The sequence below is a fragment of the Ochotona princeps genome, chromosome 17 (genome assembly GCF_030435755.1).
Source record: "Ochotona princeps isolate mOchPri1 chromosome 17, mOchPri1.hap1, whole genome shotgun sequence".
NCBI lineage: Eukaryota > Metazoa > Chordata > Mammalia > Lagomorpha > Ochotonidae > Ochotona > Ochotona princeps.
This window is the reverse complement of record NC_080848.1, coordinates 9,222,900-9,238,444: the sequence shown is the minus strand read 5'-3', so window position 1 is coordinate 9,238,444 and position 15,545 is coordinate 9,222,900. Positions and strand designations below refer to the sequence as shown.

The following is a 15,545-nucleotide window of genomic DNA, read 5'->3' as shown; positions in this document are numbered from 1 at the left end:
TATTTCCCCCAAAGGGATCTCATTATTCATACCAACCATGTATGGTTTTATTTGCCATGCGAAAGCAAGCGTGCCCTCCTCAGAACATTCTGGACTTCACTTAGCCCTTCCAAAACCTACACTTACTTCTCTTTGATGTATTCCTGTCTGAAGTCCCCAGGAAATGAGAGATGTCCTTGTTTCACATCCTTGTGGTCACTTGAAATAACCCAAAATATTTTTATCTTCAGTCTTCAGTTGGTTATGCTAACTTCGGACTTAGTGTCTTTTAAAGAAAAAAAGCACCTAGTACTTTAAAAGATTACATGACTGTGATTATGGATAGATAACTGCACATGTGATAAAATTGTATAGGCACACACAGAGACACACACACCCCAGAACTGAACCCACCACTTTGCGCCCTTTTAGATTGCTCAACTTGAAACAGTGAAATTAACTTTTTTTTTTAACTACGTGGCTCCATGTTGTTAAATCAGTCCTGAGTTTCCTGCCGCACCAGAGACATCTGGCCCTTTCTCATCCCTAGCTCCTCTGAGTGATTTTAATTATTCTGTGCATCGGTTTTTGACATTCACAGTAGGAATTTAACCTTTCCTGCCTCTCAGAAGTACTGTGAGAATTAGTTGAATTGATGCCACAATGGAAATGTTAATTAAAATTCAGAAAATAGATGCAAACACCTCCATGCTCAGTAAATCAATTTCTCCACTTATACCAGAAGACTCAAGTTTGCATTTAGCAATATACTACTCTTACACATTTGCCATTCTGCTATTGTCTTAATATTTCACGATTCACAAATTCTAAATTTTAAACTTTATAAAATGAGTTTGTTCACTGGTAAGAGCACAATTATTTGATATTTTATTTGAAAGATGCTAATGTACACACACACACATATATATGTCAGTAGCAACAAGCAAGGACTTAGCTTTTGGGAGACTGTTTATCACATTATAATGCCACAATCTGGTCTTGTCACTGAATAATCATTGGAAAACCTTCTCTGATGTTTCTCATCAACCAGCCTCCTCCCACAGAACCAATAGAAAAATATTCTAGCCCAGGCCTAATATTGTGCTTCATTAGTAGCATTATCATTGTTATAAGCAGTCATATCCTTCTTTTTTAAAAGTCATCACTCTTTTGGAAGGAAATGGATACATCCAAAGCAAAGCAGGTGCAGCACACTCAGTAGGCCTGTTACAAGTAAAACTTCTTCATCTGATGGCTGAGTTGGAAAGTTGGAGGAAGTCTTGTCCTGGAGAGAAACAATTTTCAAATTTCCTGGCAGGGGTAGCCGCAGCTGTGAGTTCAGCTGCCACCTGAATCCCATCTCAGAGGGCCTGCTGGCCCCAAGTGCTGAACTGCTTGCCCCCCACGTGGGAGGCTCAGGGTTCCTACGTCCAGGTAGGAGCCTTACGATAGTGGGCAATTTAGGGAATGAACCAGAAGATGGAAAATCTGTCTCTCCCTCTCTCTCTGTGTCACTCTGCCTTTGAGATAACTGTTTCAAAAAAACCTACAAGAAAACCGGAAATGGCACTATTTGAATGAAATTAATTTCCACGAATGTCAAGAAGAAGACAATTGGTTGGGCAATAGAAATTCTTCAATACTTAATATTGGCCAATTGTGTCAGTGTTAGTGATCTGCCGACATGGTTCGAAGCCTGCCGATCTTGCTCAGATGTCATTTTCAACAGTGTGAAATGTGTGCCTCCGTTTGCTCAAGTATGTGAGAGAAGCGGTGGTACTTGTCTCACAGTCGTGAACGAGGTTAGAACATAAATTGCTGAACACCATTCACAAGCTTCAGGGAGTGGGCAGAAACGATTGTGTAGAATTAGGTGGCCATGAAAATGAATGCTGCTCGTTGTTTTCTTTGTTTATTGCAGCTCAAAGTACTGTGAAAGGCAGAATCATTTTTTCCCATTCTAATGAGCATTTCCCAGTTAAATAAAATCTGACGCTTGTTATGTTTTTGAGATCACAGATGTTCTTTCTTCTGATGAGTAAATATTATGGAATGTAATAGTGGAAACTCTCCTCCAAACATATTTGGTTCAGCAGTTGTTCAACATTCACAGTTTTCTTACAGTCTCTCGTTGTGTGGAATTTCATGCCTTAGACTGTGTGATATGTTAATTGGAAATATTTCGTTTGTGGAACAGAGTTTGGCCAAATCCATTCTTTTGTTGAGAATAAATACATATAAAATAGATGCCTCTCGTGGAAGAACTTGAAGTTACAACATGCTGTTTTCATTTTAGATCATAGCCGAGCTTCAGACAACCATTTCCTCCCTGAGAGAGGAGAACAGCCTGCAGCAGCTCGCTGCAGAACGGCGGCTCCAGGATGCCATACAAAAGTTTGAAGATGAGAAGCAGCAGCTGATTAGAGATAATGACCGAGCAATCAAGGTAATCTGAAGACTTCAGTAACCAGTGGTGCCAGCTGCTTTAATGTAATTAAAAGGAGGGCTGAATCCCAGCAGTGGGCAGATAAATGCAGGTACCTGCCTTGTTCACACAGCCTGCAGTAATTCCATTCACTGGACTCTACCTTTGATGTATCCGGTGACTCAGGCTGACTTCCCTCCAAGAGATCGCATGCCAACATAAAAAGTCATTTTTGGCAAGCCCAGTGCATTCACATTGAGCAAATATTTGAAAAATACCCTGGCCTTTCCCTTGAGAACCACTTTGGAATTGTCTCTTGAAATTAGAATGACTGTTTTTAGCCCAATACTGCTGGCTAATATATTCAGAAGTCAGCTTCCAATTTGCATTCTATTCTGTGCCCACATCCTTTAATTATGTATTCACATAATGAGAAATAACCTGTTCGAGGCTTGGAATGCCAGCCATTTGATGTACTTTGACACAGGACAGGGTAGACTGGGAACCTAGGTTGTTTCCAAATGACTTCAGAGGATCACACCTTTAAGAGCAACAGAAAATTCCCTGGACCCTGATTCTTTCTGTGATAGGCAGTTAGCTCTCAAGGGAGTTGTCTTTTTTGTTCTTGGCTTCATAGCAGTGAATATTATTGTAAGTGTCTACATCATGCTGTGCTTAATCTGTGAGGGTAAGCATCTGGAAACCTTTATAAATAAGGCTTAAAAGAGAACCCCCCAAAAAAGGTTTTCAAAAATTCCCAGCAAAAGATTATTTTTCAGTGACTTTACTTCCTTATAACAATACTTACAGCATATGGAGCAACCATGCAAAGCAAAGAAAAATTGGGGTTTTATCACTGCCCTTTCTTCCCTCACCTCTCCGCCTTTGTTTTCTGTGGCCTATTCCAGGCCATCTGAGTAATTTAAAGAAAGTGAGTGTTATGTGCAAGTTATTAATATATGCATGTGTGTGTGTGTGTATATGTCCTTCAATCCTCGACAGTATGGAGCACAACAAAAAACTGCCAAGAGACATAAGAACTTCCATCCATGACTTGCAGCCTTCTCACCTACAAGTGAAGGCTTGTTTCTTTCTCGTTAATCATGATTTTCCTATATTTATACCTGTGAGTCCCCCCACATCCCATTGTATGTACTATGAGACATAAGAAAAAAAGGTGTTTCTTATTCATAGTGTGGTAATTTGAAAACTTACCTCATAACTTTTTCATTGACAGTTGCACAAGACATGCCCATTGATCTGTATAACTGTGGCTTCACATGAACTGAGTTTCATACATGGTTTAAATTGTTTTAATTATATAAAATTCTCATCGTAATGAAAATTTTCCACTTGTTGTTCAAACACCAAGTGGTAAGTCATTTCCAAATTTTAAACAAATAATTGAATCTGCAGTATAGGAAAAAAGAAAAATATATTAATTAGGTTACTCCTAATGTTACACAGTTCTGTTGTTTTTTAAAGTTTGAAAACTATCTTGAAAAAATTATAATTAATATACATGCCTATTTTTAATTGTTTACTGTGTAGTTTTAAACCATTTACCTGTTAAAAAGGTAAAGGCATTTGGACCCTAATTACAAATCCCAAATTACAGAGAATGAATTTAAAAGATGGCAGTATATATGTATGTAACATTTATAAGAACCATATCTTAAAGAAATAAAATTGCAATATAGATAAGATATGGCTCAGTTTTGGGTCACTAGCTTAGATTACATGCAAAGTAAGCTATTATTTTTTTTAACCAATTTGTTGTAAAGTTGCTAAGATAATTGATTCATCAGCACTGCCATGGCTCACTTTTTTTCAGACTATATCACAAAAAAATAATAGAAATGACAGTTGATATTTATTCAACATATTCTATGTGCCAGACTCTCTGTCAAGTATTTTCAATCATTTCATATTCCATTATCTCATTTAAGACTTTGGTAACCTTTAAGAACAAGATATTTATATCTTCATTTTACAAATGAGGAGACAGAGGTTGTGAGATTAAACAGCTAGTATCGGACTGCAGAACAGTCAGTTGAACCCCTAGTCTGTCCTACTCATAGCCTCAACTATGAATTGTTATGCCAAATTTCACTGCCTCATCTAGGAAAATGAGTCAAATGAGCAAAGACAAAACTGGACCCGGACAATCTGGTTTTTCTAGCCATCTTCCTGAATTCTTCCCAACAACTGTAGGAGTTAGACATTCTTGTCACCTCTGAGTGTTTTATGTGCAAGGATGGAGGTTTGGTGACAACCAAGTTTTCTGGAGCCACTACTTTTGTCTGTAGATACATCTTAATAGCACTGTGAAAACAGTGTGGCTTTCTTGCCATGAAGGATGCTTCACTCCACCTCTAGACCGATGAGAAGCAGAGATCTCTCAAGCTGGTGATCAGGAATGGAGATGGAGAGAAAAGCTAGTCCCCTTCCTCCTGGAGCTTGCAATAGTGGTTCCATGGACAAGTGACATCTTTCATTAAAGTCATCTCTTAGAGAAAACTTGAGTTGTAAAATAGTCTACAAAAAGCCCATCAAAGGGCCAACAGTCTGGTGCAGTGTGACCTGACAGAACATTTCTGGAGGATCATTTGGCAGTGTTTATCATTATTAAATTTGCCTGGGAAGCATGCCTAGCCTTTGATCCACTTCCAGTATTTGCCCTAAAATGGCAGTTAATGAATGGCATGAGGCTTTCGCTGAGCACAAAGATACTTGTCCTGGCACTACTCATTTATGCCATAGCAATTTTTTGAGTTCCCATTTTACGTCTCCCAGTACCCCACCAGCATCTCTATCTCCTTTCCGTATTTCTTCTCTATAGCAAATAAACAGAAAACTATAGAATTGAATATTGTATATGAGAAAGAATATTTAAGGATATTTAAAATGTTCACATTTTTAACAAAAATCTCATCCATCATGTACATATGAACACATTTTTTGCAATTACAAGTACATATACATCACGAATGGAGATCTCAATAGTATATTAAAATTTTACCAGTGGTATTTCTGAGTGATGAGATTTGTAGCAACTTTCTTATAATTCTACATTTGAATTATAACATTACTTTTACAGTAAGGAGCAATAAAAATTATTTGGTGCAAACGGAAGAGCCACCAGCCTGAAGGAATCTGGTAGACCCTGTAGGAATAGTGGTAGCTGAGAAAATAACAGGCATAACCCCTGCTGTCCACCAAACAACCGATGAAATATGAAAGAACTTCAAAAGACTCATGGAGAGTGGAATTAAACGATAAGCTTGTTTTGGTGCAAAAGAAAATCTTTGAAATCCAGAAACAACTTTTCATGCTACGTGTTTTCCATGAACTTTTTGGTGACTCTGCCTAAAGTCTTTCACTGAACAAAATTCCTTCAGTATAAAAAGATTAACAGGAAAAAAACACTAGATCCACTCAAAGAGATCCTTCATGTTCTAATATCTTACTTTAAAAAAACCAAGAGCAAAAGTGTTTTCATCATATCTCTTGTTAACTCAAAGAGAAGCTTCTAAAGAGAGTTGCTTATCTCTCCTAAAACCAAAATACCCCAGAACCCAGTGGCTTAGAGCACAAGTTATGTACATGGCCATAATACTTGAGATCAAGAGTTTGTGTCGAGGCAAAGGGATGATTCTTCTGCTTCATTTGTGGCACCAGCTGGCGTGCCTTCTGGGGTATAGTAGGGTGTGGGAGTTAGGGGTGACATGTGGCTCAAACCTTGGCTTGGGAATGTGTGTGGTGAGTCCAGGCTCCCTGTATGGCTCTTCTCTCAACAGAACAGTCGGACTTTCACAGGGCAGTTTTATCAAAGAGGCAAATGCTGAACTTCTCACAAGGCATGCCCCAGGAAGATTCAGTGTTAATTCCACAGTGTTCTCTTGGTCAAGACAGCTCACAGAGCCAGGTCAAAATCAAAAAGAAGGAAACTAGACACCACCTGTCTGTGGGAGGAAAAGCGAAGATTGAGACAGTGGTGAATCCACAGTAGTAAACAGTACTGATGATCCAATTCTTCCCTTCCATTCAGTCCTCAACTGCACAGGACTATGCAAAAAGAAAATCTAAATCCATACAACCTAAAATCAGTGTTGTTAGTTAACATCATGGCATATTTGCACCCATCTCATTTTATTAAAAAAAAAGCTATATATTTTTGTAAAAATGAAAAATGCCACATGCTTTCAACAAATAATTCAAAATGTAAGGAATAAAGAACAAATGTTTTCAAAGTCACCCTGAATTCTGTCACCCAGAAGTAACCTCAGAGAATTAAAGTGAACAGCATTTCAGATGCACTGCCACGTAAAGAAGAAAAGGGAGATACTGAGTAGACTTAGGAAATGAATAGTGCTCTCAGGGCAGGGGTCTGGCCCTCGTGTTGGAACCCTGGTGGGAGTGCCTGCATCCCATGCCAGAATGCCTGTGTTCGAACCCCGCTGCATTCCCAAATCCAGCTTCCTGCTGATGTGCACCCAAGGAGCCAGCAGGTGGTAACTCAAATGGTTGCATCCCTTCCCCCCGTGTGGTATGCCTGCATTGAGGTCCCGGCTCCCAGCTGCAGCCAGGCCTAGCCCCAGCTCTTGAGAGCATTTTCAAAGGGAATCCACAAATGTTTGTTTTCTCTCCCACTTTTTCTCTCTCTGTCTCTCAAATAGGTGAATCAAGCAAGCACTACTGACAATCAGTTTTGGTTTTGGAAAATATTTAACTTTATTTTAATTTAACAGATGAAATAAGCAAGTAGAGCAGGAGAAGTTGTTAACCTTTAGACAGAGTTTGACTTTGGGCTGAAAAAATGAATACATTTCACCCTTGCACTTCCTTCCATAATCCTTCCTTGTTACTCCTACCTTTAGTAATATTATTTTCACACTGTCCAGGTTCTTGATTGTCGAACTTATTTTTAAGCATAATATTTAGTTCAATACTTATGCTATATTTAAATGGGTGCAGTGCTTATATTAGACTTTGATGTAGTGTTTCAGTCTCACCGTTTTTACTTTGATTTGGTTCTTTTTATTTGAGTGGCAGGTACATGGCAGTGAGGGGGAGAGCTCCTATCTGCTGGTTCAAGCCCCCAAATGCCTGCAACAGGGCCAGGGCCAGGGCCTGGGGAAAGCAATCCAGGACTCCCATGGGGAGGGCAGGAACCCAGTCACTTAGACCATCACCACTGCCTCCCAGGGTCTGTGGTAGCAGGAAACTGCAGTCAAAAACAGTATTGATGTTGAACCTTGGGATGGGGAGTGTGGCTTGGGGTGGGGTGGGGAGTGTCTTCTAATTGGCTGACAGTACCAGGTGCTGCTAGTCTCTTCCTTGAGTCTTTTCATGTTTAACAAAGTCTGCTAGTGTTTGAATGACATCATAGATTGGCACGGTATTCTTGTACCCGTTTTCTTCCCCTGGGTAAACATGACTCTACCCAGCATTTACTGTTGGGAGGAGGGCTGGGCACACTATCCTGTTTTCCTTTAGGTAAATCATTGACTGAGGTGTTCCTGAGGAAGTCTTTTTCATCATATAAATTCAGTAGGTTAGCCTTGATAAATTCTGTAATTAGCCAGAGTACAGCCAGATGGCCAGCATTCAGCAGGAAATGCTTCTGAAGGGCAGTGATTGCCTGCCTTCTGTGAGGGAAAGTGATGTGTACATTCAGTGATTCTGTAACCTGGGGGAGCAGGGGAGGAAGAGCTGGGCTAGAGGCAAGTGTGCAGTTGTTGAGCTGACAGCTTTCTCCCTTGGAGACTGTGTTCAACGTATTTCAGGGCTTACGTTACCCAGATGGGAAGGTGCCAGCCTTTGCGGTTTGAATTACACTGCCTTATCATACAGTCCCGCAGCCCTGACAGCTTCACTACCCTCAGAGGCAGGCAGCCCTCACCTCACCTCACAGATCTTCACTACTCTGAGCCAAAAGAGGAAGTAGATGAGGCTACCCACTCAGTTCTCTTCTCCAGATTGGGTGAGATGAAGATGTCTAGGGATTTTGCTGGTTGTAGCAAAATGATTCTAGGAGACATTGGCAGATTTTTAAGTTGAGCCATGATACAACCCCTTACCATGCTGAAGAATCCAGTATCTTCCCTTGGCCAGATTCTGGTGTTGTTTTTTTTGTTTTGTTTTGTTTTGTTTTATTGTGTCTACCTTACTATCTCTATGTTATTCTGTTAGTGCATCTTTGTTTGTTTTAACTTATTTACTCATTTCACTTGCTGTTAGGAGAGGAGAATTCACCCCTACTTTCTGATATTGAAAGCACATTGAATTTCTTTAAAACATTTAACAGGGAACTTGTGTTGGTGAGCTGTTGTGACAATAACGCTGCATAGAAAGCAGTCACCAGCGCTTGGTGACTTTAATAGCAAGTGGTTATTTTCTTTGAGTAACATGTCTGTAGGTCCCCTGGGTGCCTTGCAATTCTGACTGTGCCCTGACAGTTTGACCCCAGGCTTTGGGGTAGGCTTAGGTCAGCTCTACATGTCGGTTCAGGCTCCTGACACTCGTGGCTGCCTGGAGTATCCTCTCTAGTAGGTTGTGAACTTGCAAGAGTGAGTGGCAAAGAATACCCACATCATCAGCCTTATTTCTGTCCACGTCAGTGGGGCAGGGACATTATATATCCACTCCAGCAAAGGTCAGGAATGTCCCTGAGCAATAATTGAATCCATACCACTACTGGAAGATTCCCTTAGCCTCACAGCAGTGCTTTTCCAGAATCATCTACCTTCCTGGAACTCTATTTCTGTTGCTTTTTCCTCTGCCTTTAAAAAAATTTTCAAATAACAGTACAGGGCCTTTTCAAATAATGGTACAGGGCCTTTGGTCTGCACAGTTCCGGGACAGTTTGCATTCTTTCCTGCAAATGTCACAGGTGGATTTTGAATTCTCACCGTTGTCCAGACTTCTTACCTGAGTTCTCAGGCCACGTTTCTTTCTCAATACTAGAAATGTTGGATATCTTCATTTACCTGGTCATTGGTTGCTCAGACTTGACACAGAGTAAGCTGAATTTCTCTTCGTTTGACCTTCCATGGCCCTAAAGTGCTCTTCTTCCTGCACCAATTCTCTGAATTAAAAATGCCACCGTCATCTTCCAAAGGCACTCAAGTTAAGCTTCTTAGAAGTTCTTCTGAATGAATTTTCCCCTCCCTTCCATCACAAGAGAAAGCTCTTAAATATTCTAAAGTCACAGTCTACTCCACGATTACAGTTCTTCGCTTCTTGATTAATCCTTCATCACTGATCTGGCTTGGCCAGCCCCTCTTATCCACAATCCACATGCTGTTGATCTCACATTGTTGGTAAAGCAGCCTTTCCAAAACACAAATGTGAGCAGGTTGCTTATTCCTTAAAGTCCATCTATGACTTTCCATCGCCTACAGGATAAACCTATTCTTCACAGCATGACATCAAATTATTTCTAAACCCAAAGCCCCTAAGACCTTTGCAGGGACTCCTCAAAGTCAAAACATCTTTCCTAATGACACCGAGATGCCACCTGCCTAACTCACTGTGTAAACCTTTCCACTAATGGTTTTAAAAAAGGCAACAGTGGGTAAAACTGTTGGTGTGTGAAATAAGGTCTTGACATGAAATCTTATGAATAGTCATTATTTTCTTTCCCACCACAAGCTTGTGATTTGAAAAAATGGAAAATGAAGCAATGCAGTGTATTAGTTTTATTAAGTCTCAGACCTTGAGGACACATCTCTCTCAATATTCATAGAAGCATTCACACAAAGCCCTTCTGCTGCCTATGAAGCAGGGCGGTTGTCTCCAGGAAAAGCAGTCTGCATTTGTTTGAGTCTGGCTGAACTCTAGTCTCACTGAGAGAACGATTGACAGACAACCCATGCTTATTCAGACTTGAGCGTTTGGCAGACATTTCCTTGAAAATGAACGAAGTAACTCTGACACTTCAAGGATAACAACTGACTGTATTGTTACTAATGATAAAGTTTGCACTTTCAAGCAAAACTCAGAATTTTGGAAAACTAGTTTCACCACTGTGAGCTTGACAGCTTCCAAATACTTAAAGACTTTCCTGATGAGATCAGTGGTATTATTCATGATGTGAATGGGACGAAGGGAGTAGGAACAGAATGTATCCTTGTTTAGAAGATTGATATAGCTCATTGTCCAATACCTGATGTCTCAAAACGTGCTTGGGCAACAAATCCATTCCAAATACAAAGAGATTCATGGATTTTAATGAATCAGTACATCAAGTTCTCTGATATAGTTTCAGATCCTATGTTGTAACTAACTTAAGAAATTATCACTTACGAAGTGTAAGTGTGGTAAGAAAGGATGCCCCCAGTCATTTGAAAAGGCTACTGAAATACCCTTCTCTTGTCTGTTTATATAAGACTTGATTTTTTTCCTATACTTCAATCAAATCAGCAGTTTGCAGAAGATTGAATGCAGAAACAGGTAGCAGAATCCAGCTGCCTCCCATTAAACCAGACCTTGAAAAGATTTTGCAAAAATATTTCTGGCACTCATTAATTTTTCTATGCTTCAGAAAATAGTTATATTTTTATTAAAATATGATGTTCGTGTTCACATATACTGGGCTTGAGAGTATCTATTTTTACATTCATTTAGAAATTAAATATTTTAATGAGAATATTTTTTAGTTTCAATTTTAATGTGTTATCATTGAATATAACCCATATACAACTCCTTTGGCATTATCCATTTTGAAGAGTGGAAAGAAGTCCTGAAACAAAATGGTTTGAGCGGTACTTGCCTGAGCATCACTTCCCTGTCCATGAGCCCTGGATATGATGTCCTTCTGCTTTAAGACTTGAATGTCATCTTTGCTGGGAAATATCAGTGAAACACTCAGTCCAGCAAGTTTAGCCCTCTGACAACGTGTCTGCTGTGTTATATTGTGGTCTGCAGTCTGGTACCCAGATCCTAGAGGGTGGACGTGCACACAGAGCACAGTCTGCAGATGCTTGGACAGTGCTGCCGCCTCGTCCTGCACCCCCTCCCTCCCGGGGCCTGGACAGCATCCCATCCCAGACACAGATACCAGCACAAAGCATGGGGCTATCCCCGTGGATGCGGCAAGAGGAGATTACACATATCCTGACCACATCAGTCAGGCTTTGTAACCAAATAAGTCAACTGCAACCTTTCATGAAGAATTTGTGGCTTTCAGAGGATTTGGGGATTTTAGAACTGCATATAGGACTCTTAAACCTTTCAGCCTTTTTCTCAGCAACTAGATGATAAGCTTCTTGAGAACAAGCATTTGCCACAATTTTTTTTTAAGTGAAAGTGCTAGAAATATTCAGAAAAACTGCATATTTCCTGCCATCTGGGGCTCTGAGAGCTAACACTGTCACTGTATTCCAAAGTTAATGTATTTCTTACAATAAACTTGTAATTCTTTTTTAATGGGTAGGGACAAGAAGTCTGGATTTGTGGTGACAGTGATACGGTGCACCTCATTAGGCAGAATCTAATCAAATGTCCTTTACTTCGTATTTATTACCTGAAAACATCATTTGTGTACTCCAGGGAAACCATCCACAAAAACTTGTGGGCCAGAGCTGCAGTTATCTGGAAGTTGGCACTGTCCACTGAGATTTCAGAAGTTCACTTGGGGCAACGTTAGGATCAGTTCCAGAGAGACTGTGGAACATTCTTCTGGCATCACTGCATCACCAAGGCTGAGTCCTTTCTTTGAAGCTCATGTATTCAGAGTTCCTCACTGTGAGGCCAGATGTCCAAGCAGAGGTTTCATATCAAGGAGAAATGTAAAAATTTTTGCTTGCGGGCATAGGAAAGTGAGCTTAAAGCACTGATGCTTCTCTCCGTTGGCCGCTGACTGGAGTTCACGAGAAAAGGTCGGCTACCAGTAGGACATCTCGGAATCTGGTCTGTGTTACCAGAAGGGCCTGAAGGAGGGGAGAGAATATTTCATAAGATTGGGCAATTCTCACTGTGCTAAAAGCTTACAGGAATCAATTTACCAAAGAATAAAATTGCCAACCTCATTGTGGAGTTTTAGTGGCTTTGAAAAACACAAAGAAATCCCAGTGCCTTGCATCCAATAGTCTTGTTTAGGACCTGTTCATTATTTAGTTTTTATCCCCCCTGCGTGGACATCCTAAGGGCACAGAGAAAAGTGGCATTTTCTTTCTGCCCTCCTGAGTTAGAATTAATGATAAGAGCGGAAAGGTACTTTCCATCCCACCCAAGAAGGCTTGCCTGTTTGCTCAGAAAGAAAGACAGCCATTCAAGTCACCGCGGCGTGTAACCCAAGTGCCATTTTCCATGAAGAATGCTCTGGAAGATAAGCCAGATATCATATGACAAGGAATTACAACCTCGCTTCCCAGAGCAAGCAAGGGAAAGCAGTGGCAACAAATGAGCAGAGAAGAAATGAACCCTTCTCTCTCAAAGGCATCATGTCCTGAACCTTTCCTCCAGTCCTAGTCTCTAGCGGATATGTTTAATTTTGTTCAAAAACTAATCAAAAAATATTCTTTGTTCAGCGGCACAGTCCTTCATGGTATGAGAAACCATTTTAGCCCCTGGACCCTGGCAGGTTGTGTTTGCGGGGGGAGGAGGTATTTGTGGTGTAGTGTTGTGTGTTGTATGTGTGGTGTGTGTGTTTTTGGTGTGGTGTGTCTGTGGTGTGTGTGTGATGTGTGTGTGCCGTATTGTATGTGTGTGTATGGTATGTGTTTATGGTCTTGTGTGTGTATGTGTAGTGTGTATGTGTTGCATGTGTGTGTTTTTGGTGTGGTGTGTCTGTGGTGTGTGGTGTGATGTGTGTGTGTAGTATGTGTGGTATGTCTGGTGTGTGTGTATGTGGTGTGATGTGTCTGGTGCGTGTGATATATGTGTAGTGTGTGTGGTATGGTGCCTGTAGTGTGTGGTATGTGTACATGTGTGTGGTGTGTGTGTGCATGTGGTGTATGTGTGGTGTGTGTTTATGGTGTGGTATGTCTGTGGTATGTATGATATGTGTGGTGTATGTGTAGTGTGTGTTTGTGGTATGCTCTGTCTGTGGTGTGTGTGTGGTGTGGTGTGTATGTGGTATGTATATGTGGTGTGGTATGTCTTTGGTGTGTGGTATATCTATGAAGTGTATGTGTCTGGTGTGTGGTGTGGTGTGTGGTATATCTGTGATGTGTGTGTGTCTGGTGTGTGTGTATGTGTGTGTATACACTAAAGAAGGTTAATATTTGGTGAAAAAATGCTTAACTATGTGAGTGAGAGAGAGAAAGAATGCAGGTGGGACAGAATCTCCTTCATCAATACTCAGAGAAGTTCTACTCTTGGCAGTCACTGAATGATTTATGATTAGTTTTTGTATTGTGTGGTCCAGAAAATGAATTTGTAGGTTAATCAATTATTGAGATGTATATAGGTTGTGTAGTTTTATATTTTCAAATGTTATAAATAGAGTTCTTTGGAAATTTTTAATGTGTAGTGATTCTACACTATGTCAGATCATGTGAAGTCAATATAATGAACATGATTGCTAAAAGTTGCAAATAGAAGGCTCAGCAACCGAAAGTATGATCACTGTGTGTGTGCTTCCACTGTGTCTACAACATAAATATATGCCTTTGCATGCAGGTGTGCACTCTGAAGCTTTGGGTTGTGTATAGGCTCTTAATCTTCAGAAGCTTTGACAATGATTAATAAGTTGATTTTATCAGATAATTTTGTGATGCCTTGATTTGGTTTGTGGTTTCTCAAATATCTCTAACCTAAGCTGGATTTCTTTTAAATCTCTGATGACTCTTGGCAGCTACTCTGTCATCATTAGTCAGTATTGAAGTTTGTACCTCTTCTAGTAACCATCAGTGTTCTCTCTGCTTCCCCGCATTCATTCCTAGAAGTATTCTACACCTGGGTCTTGTTTTCCTGTCCCCCAGCTGCAACACTGGGAACAGCAAGACCCAGGTGCATTCTGACGGTCTCCGGTGGGCTGGAGACAGCTTGTACTGGCTTGACTGAGCTGTTACCCTGTCAGGAATTCTGTCGGGGAGTGGGTGCACATTGCTCTAAGTCCTTTTTTCCCAAGAGGCAGTGGTTAAACGTTTACCAGCAAACCAATGCTGCAGCAGTTCCCTTTCTGTCTCTCCCTTACTGACTCCTGGCTCCAGGGTCCTTGAACGTGGGGTGGTCAACCGTCTCATCACAAGGGCTGGATGGTCCCTTCCACTGTCCCTCTTGCAGCTCTTTCTAGCTACCAACCAAGTTGCTCTTCTTCTGATGTGAATAACTCTTCTGTTCATTCTCTTAAAACCCCTTTTATATACTCCACATACTGTAGAAAGCTTATAAAATAACTTATTATCTCTTCTCCAAATTCAATGATGTTTCTCTACTTCTAATCATCTTTTAACTCCATGTTGTAATTGGCTGTATTAATAGCAATTTTCTTTCTATAACCAGGGTAGTCAAAACTTTTCTGTAAAGAGCCAAATAGTTTAAAAAAACAACCACCACAACAACAAAAACCGACATTGGGCCATACACTCTACTCTTGCACTGGTCGTATAACCGCTGGGCCGTACAGACCATACAACTTCTCCTGCTCTTGCACTGTGAGATAAAAACAGCCATACGTAGTGTGTCAACAAATGTGCATGGCTATGTGCCTGTAAAACTTTATTTACAAAAAATAGGCAAGTGTTGAGTTTGCCATGCTGGCTATAGTTGTCAAGCCCGAGTCTAGAAACAGGCTTCTCTTGACTTCTGTGACATGCCTTTTACTTCTGTCTGCCACTGCTGGTGGCAGGTCTCTCTTCCTGCTCGTGGGTGTTCCTGTAGTCTACGTCCCAGACTTTGTTCTGCTTTTCCTTTCCACGGTGAGCTTATCTCCTCTGTGACTTCAGCTGTCATTTGCACAGAGGATTCCCAGGAGCTCCAGCCTGATTCCTGGTTGATTCCTACGTCTGGCACTGCCTGTAAATCATTTTCTTTGAGAGGCTACACTAGTATTTCAAAGTCAGTAACTACAACATTGAGTTATTCTTTTCCCTTCCAAATTGGCTCTTCTTTCTAGTCTATCAGGGTTCCCCCCCCCATCTTTCTGTTTCCTGTTAGAAACTTTTTCATCTTTGTTCTTTCTTTCCTTCAA

At 40.7% G+C, this 15,545-nt stretch overlaps 1 protein-coding gene across 5 annotated transcripts in view; it reads left to right on the top strand.

The window, feature by feature from the left end:
* The window catches only part of CEP112 (centrosomal protein 112), a 378,610-nt gene that overhangs the window by 290,572 nt on the left and 72,493 nt on the right, over positions 1 to 15,545 (top strand). For 4 of the 5 annotated variants that reach the window (XM_058675350.1, XM_058675351.1, XM_036496219.2 and 1 more), the window contains one exon: positions 2,276 to 2,425. In XM_058675350.1, coding sequence (XP_058531333.1) covers positions 2,276 to 2,425 — 150 coding nt within the window. Of the gene's footprint in view, positions 1 to 2,275; positions 2,426 to 6,204; positions 6,479 to 15,545 lie in introns of those variants that run through there. The other variant, XM_058675353.1, reaches the window with a different exon arrangement.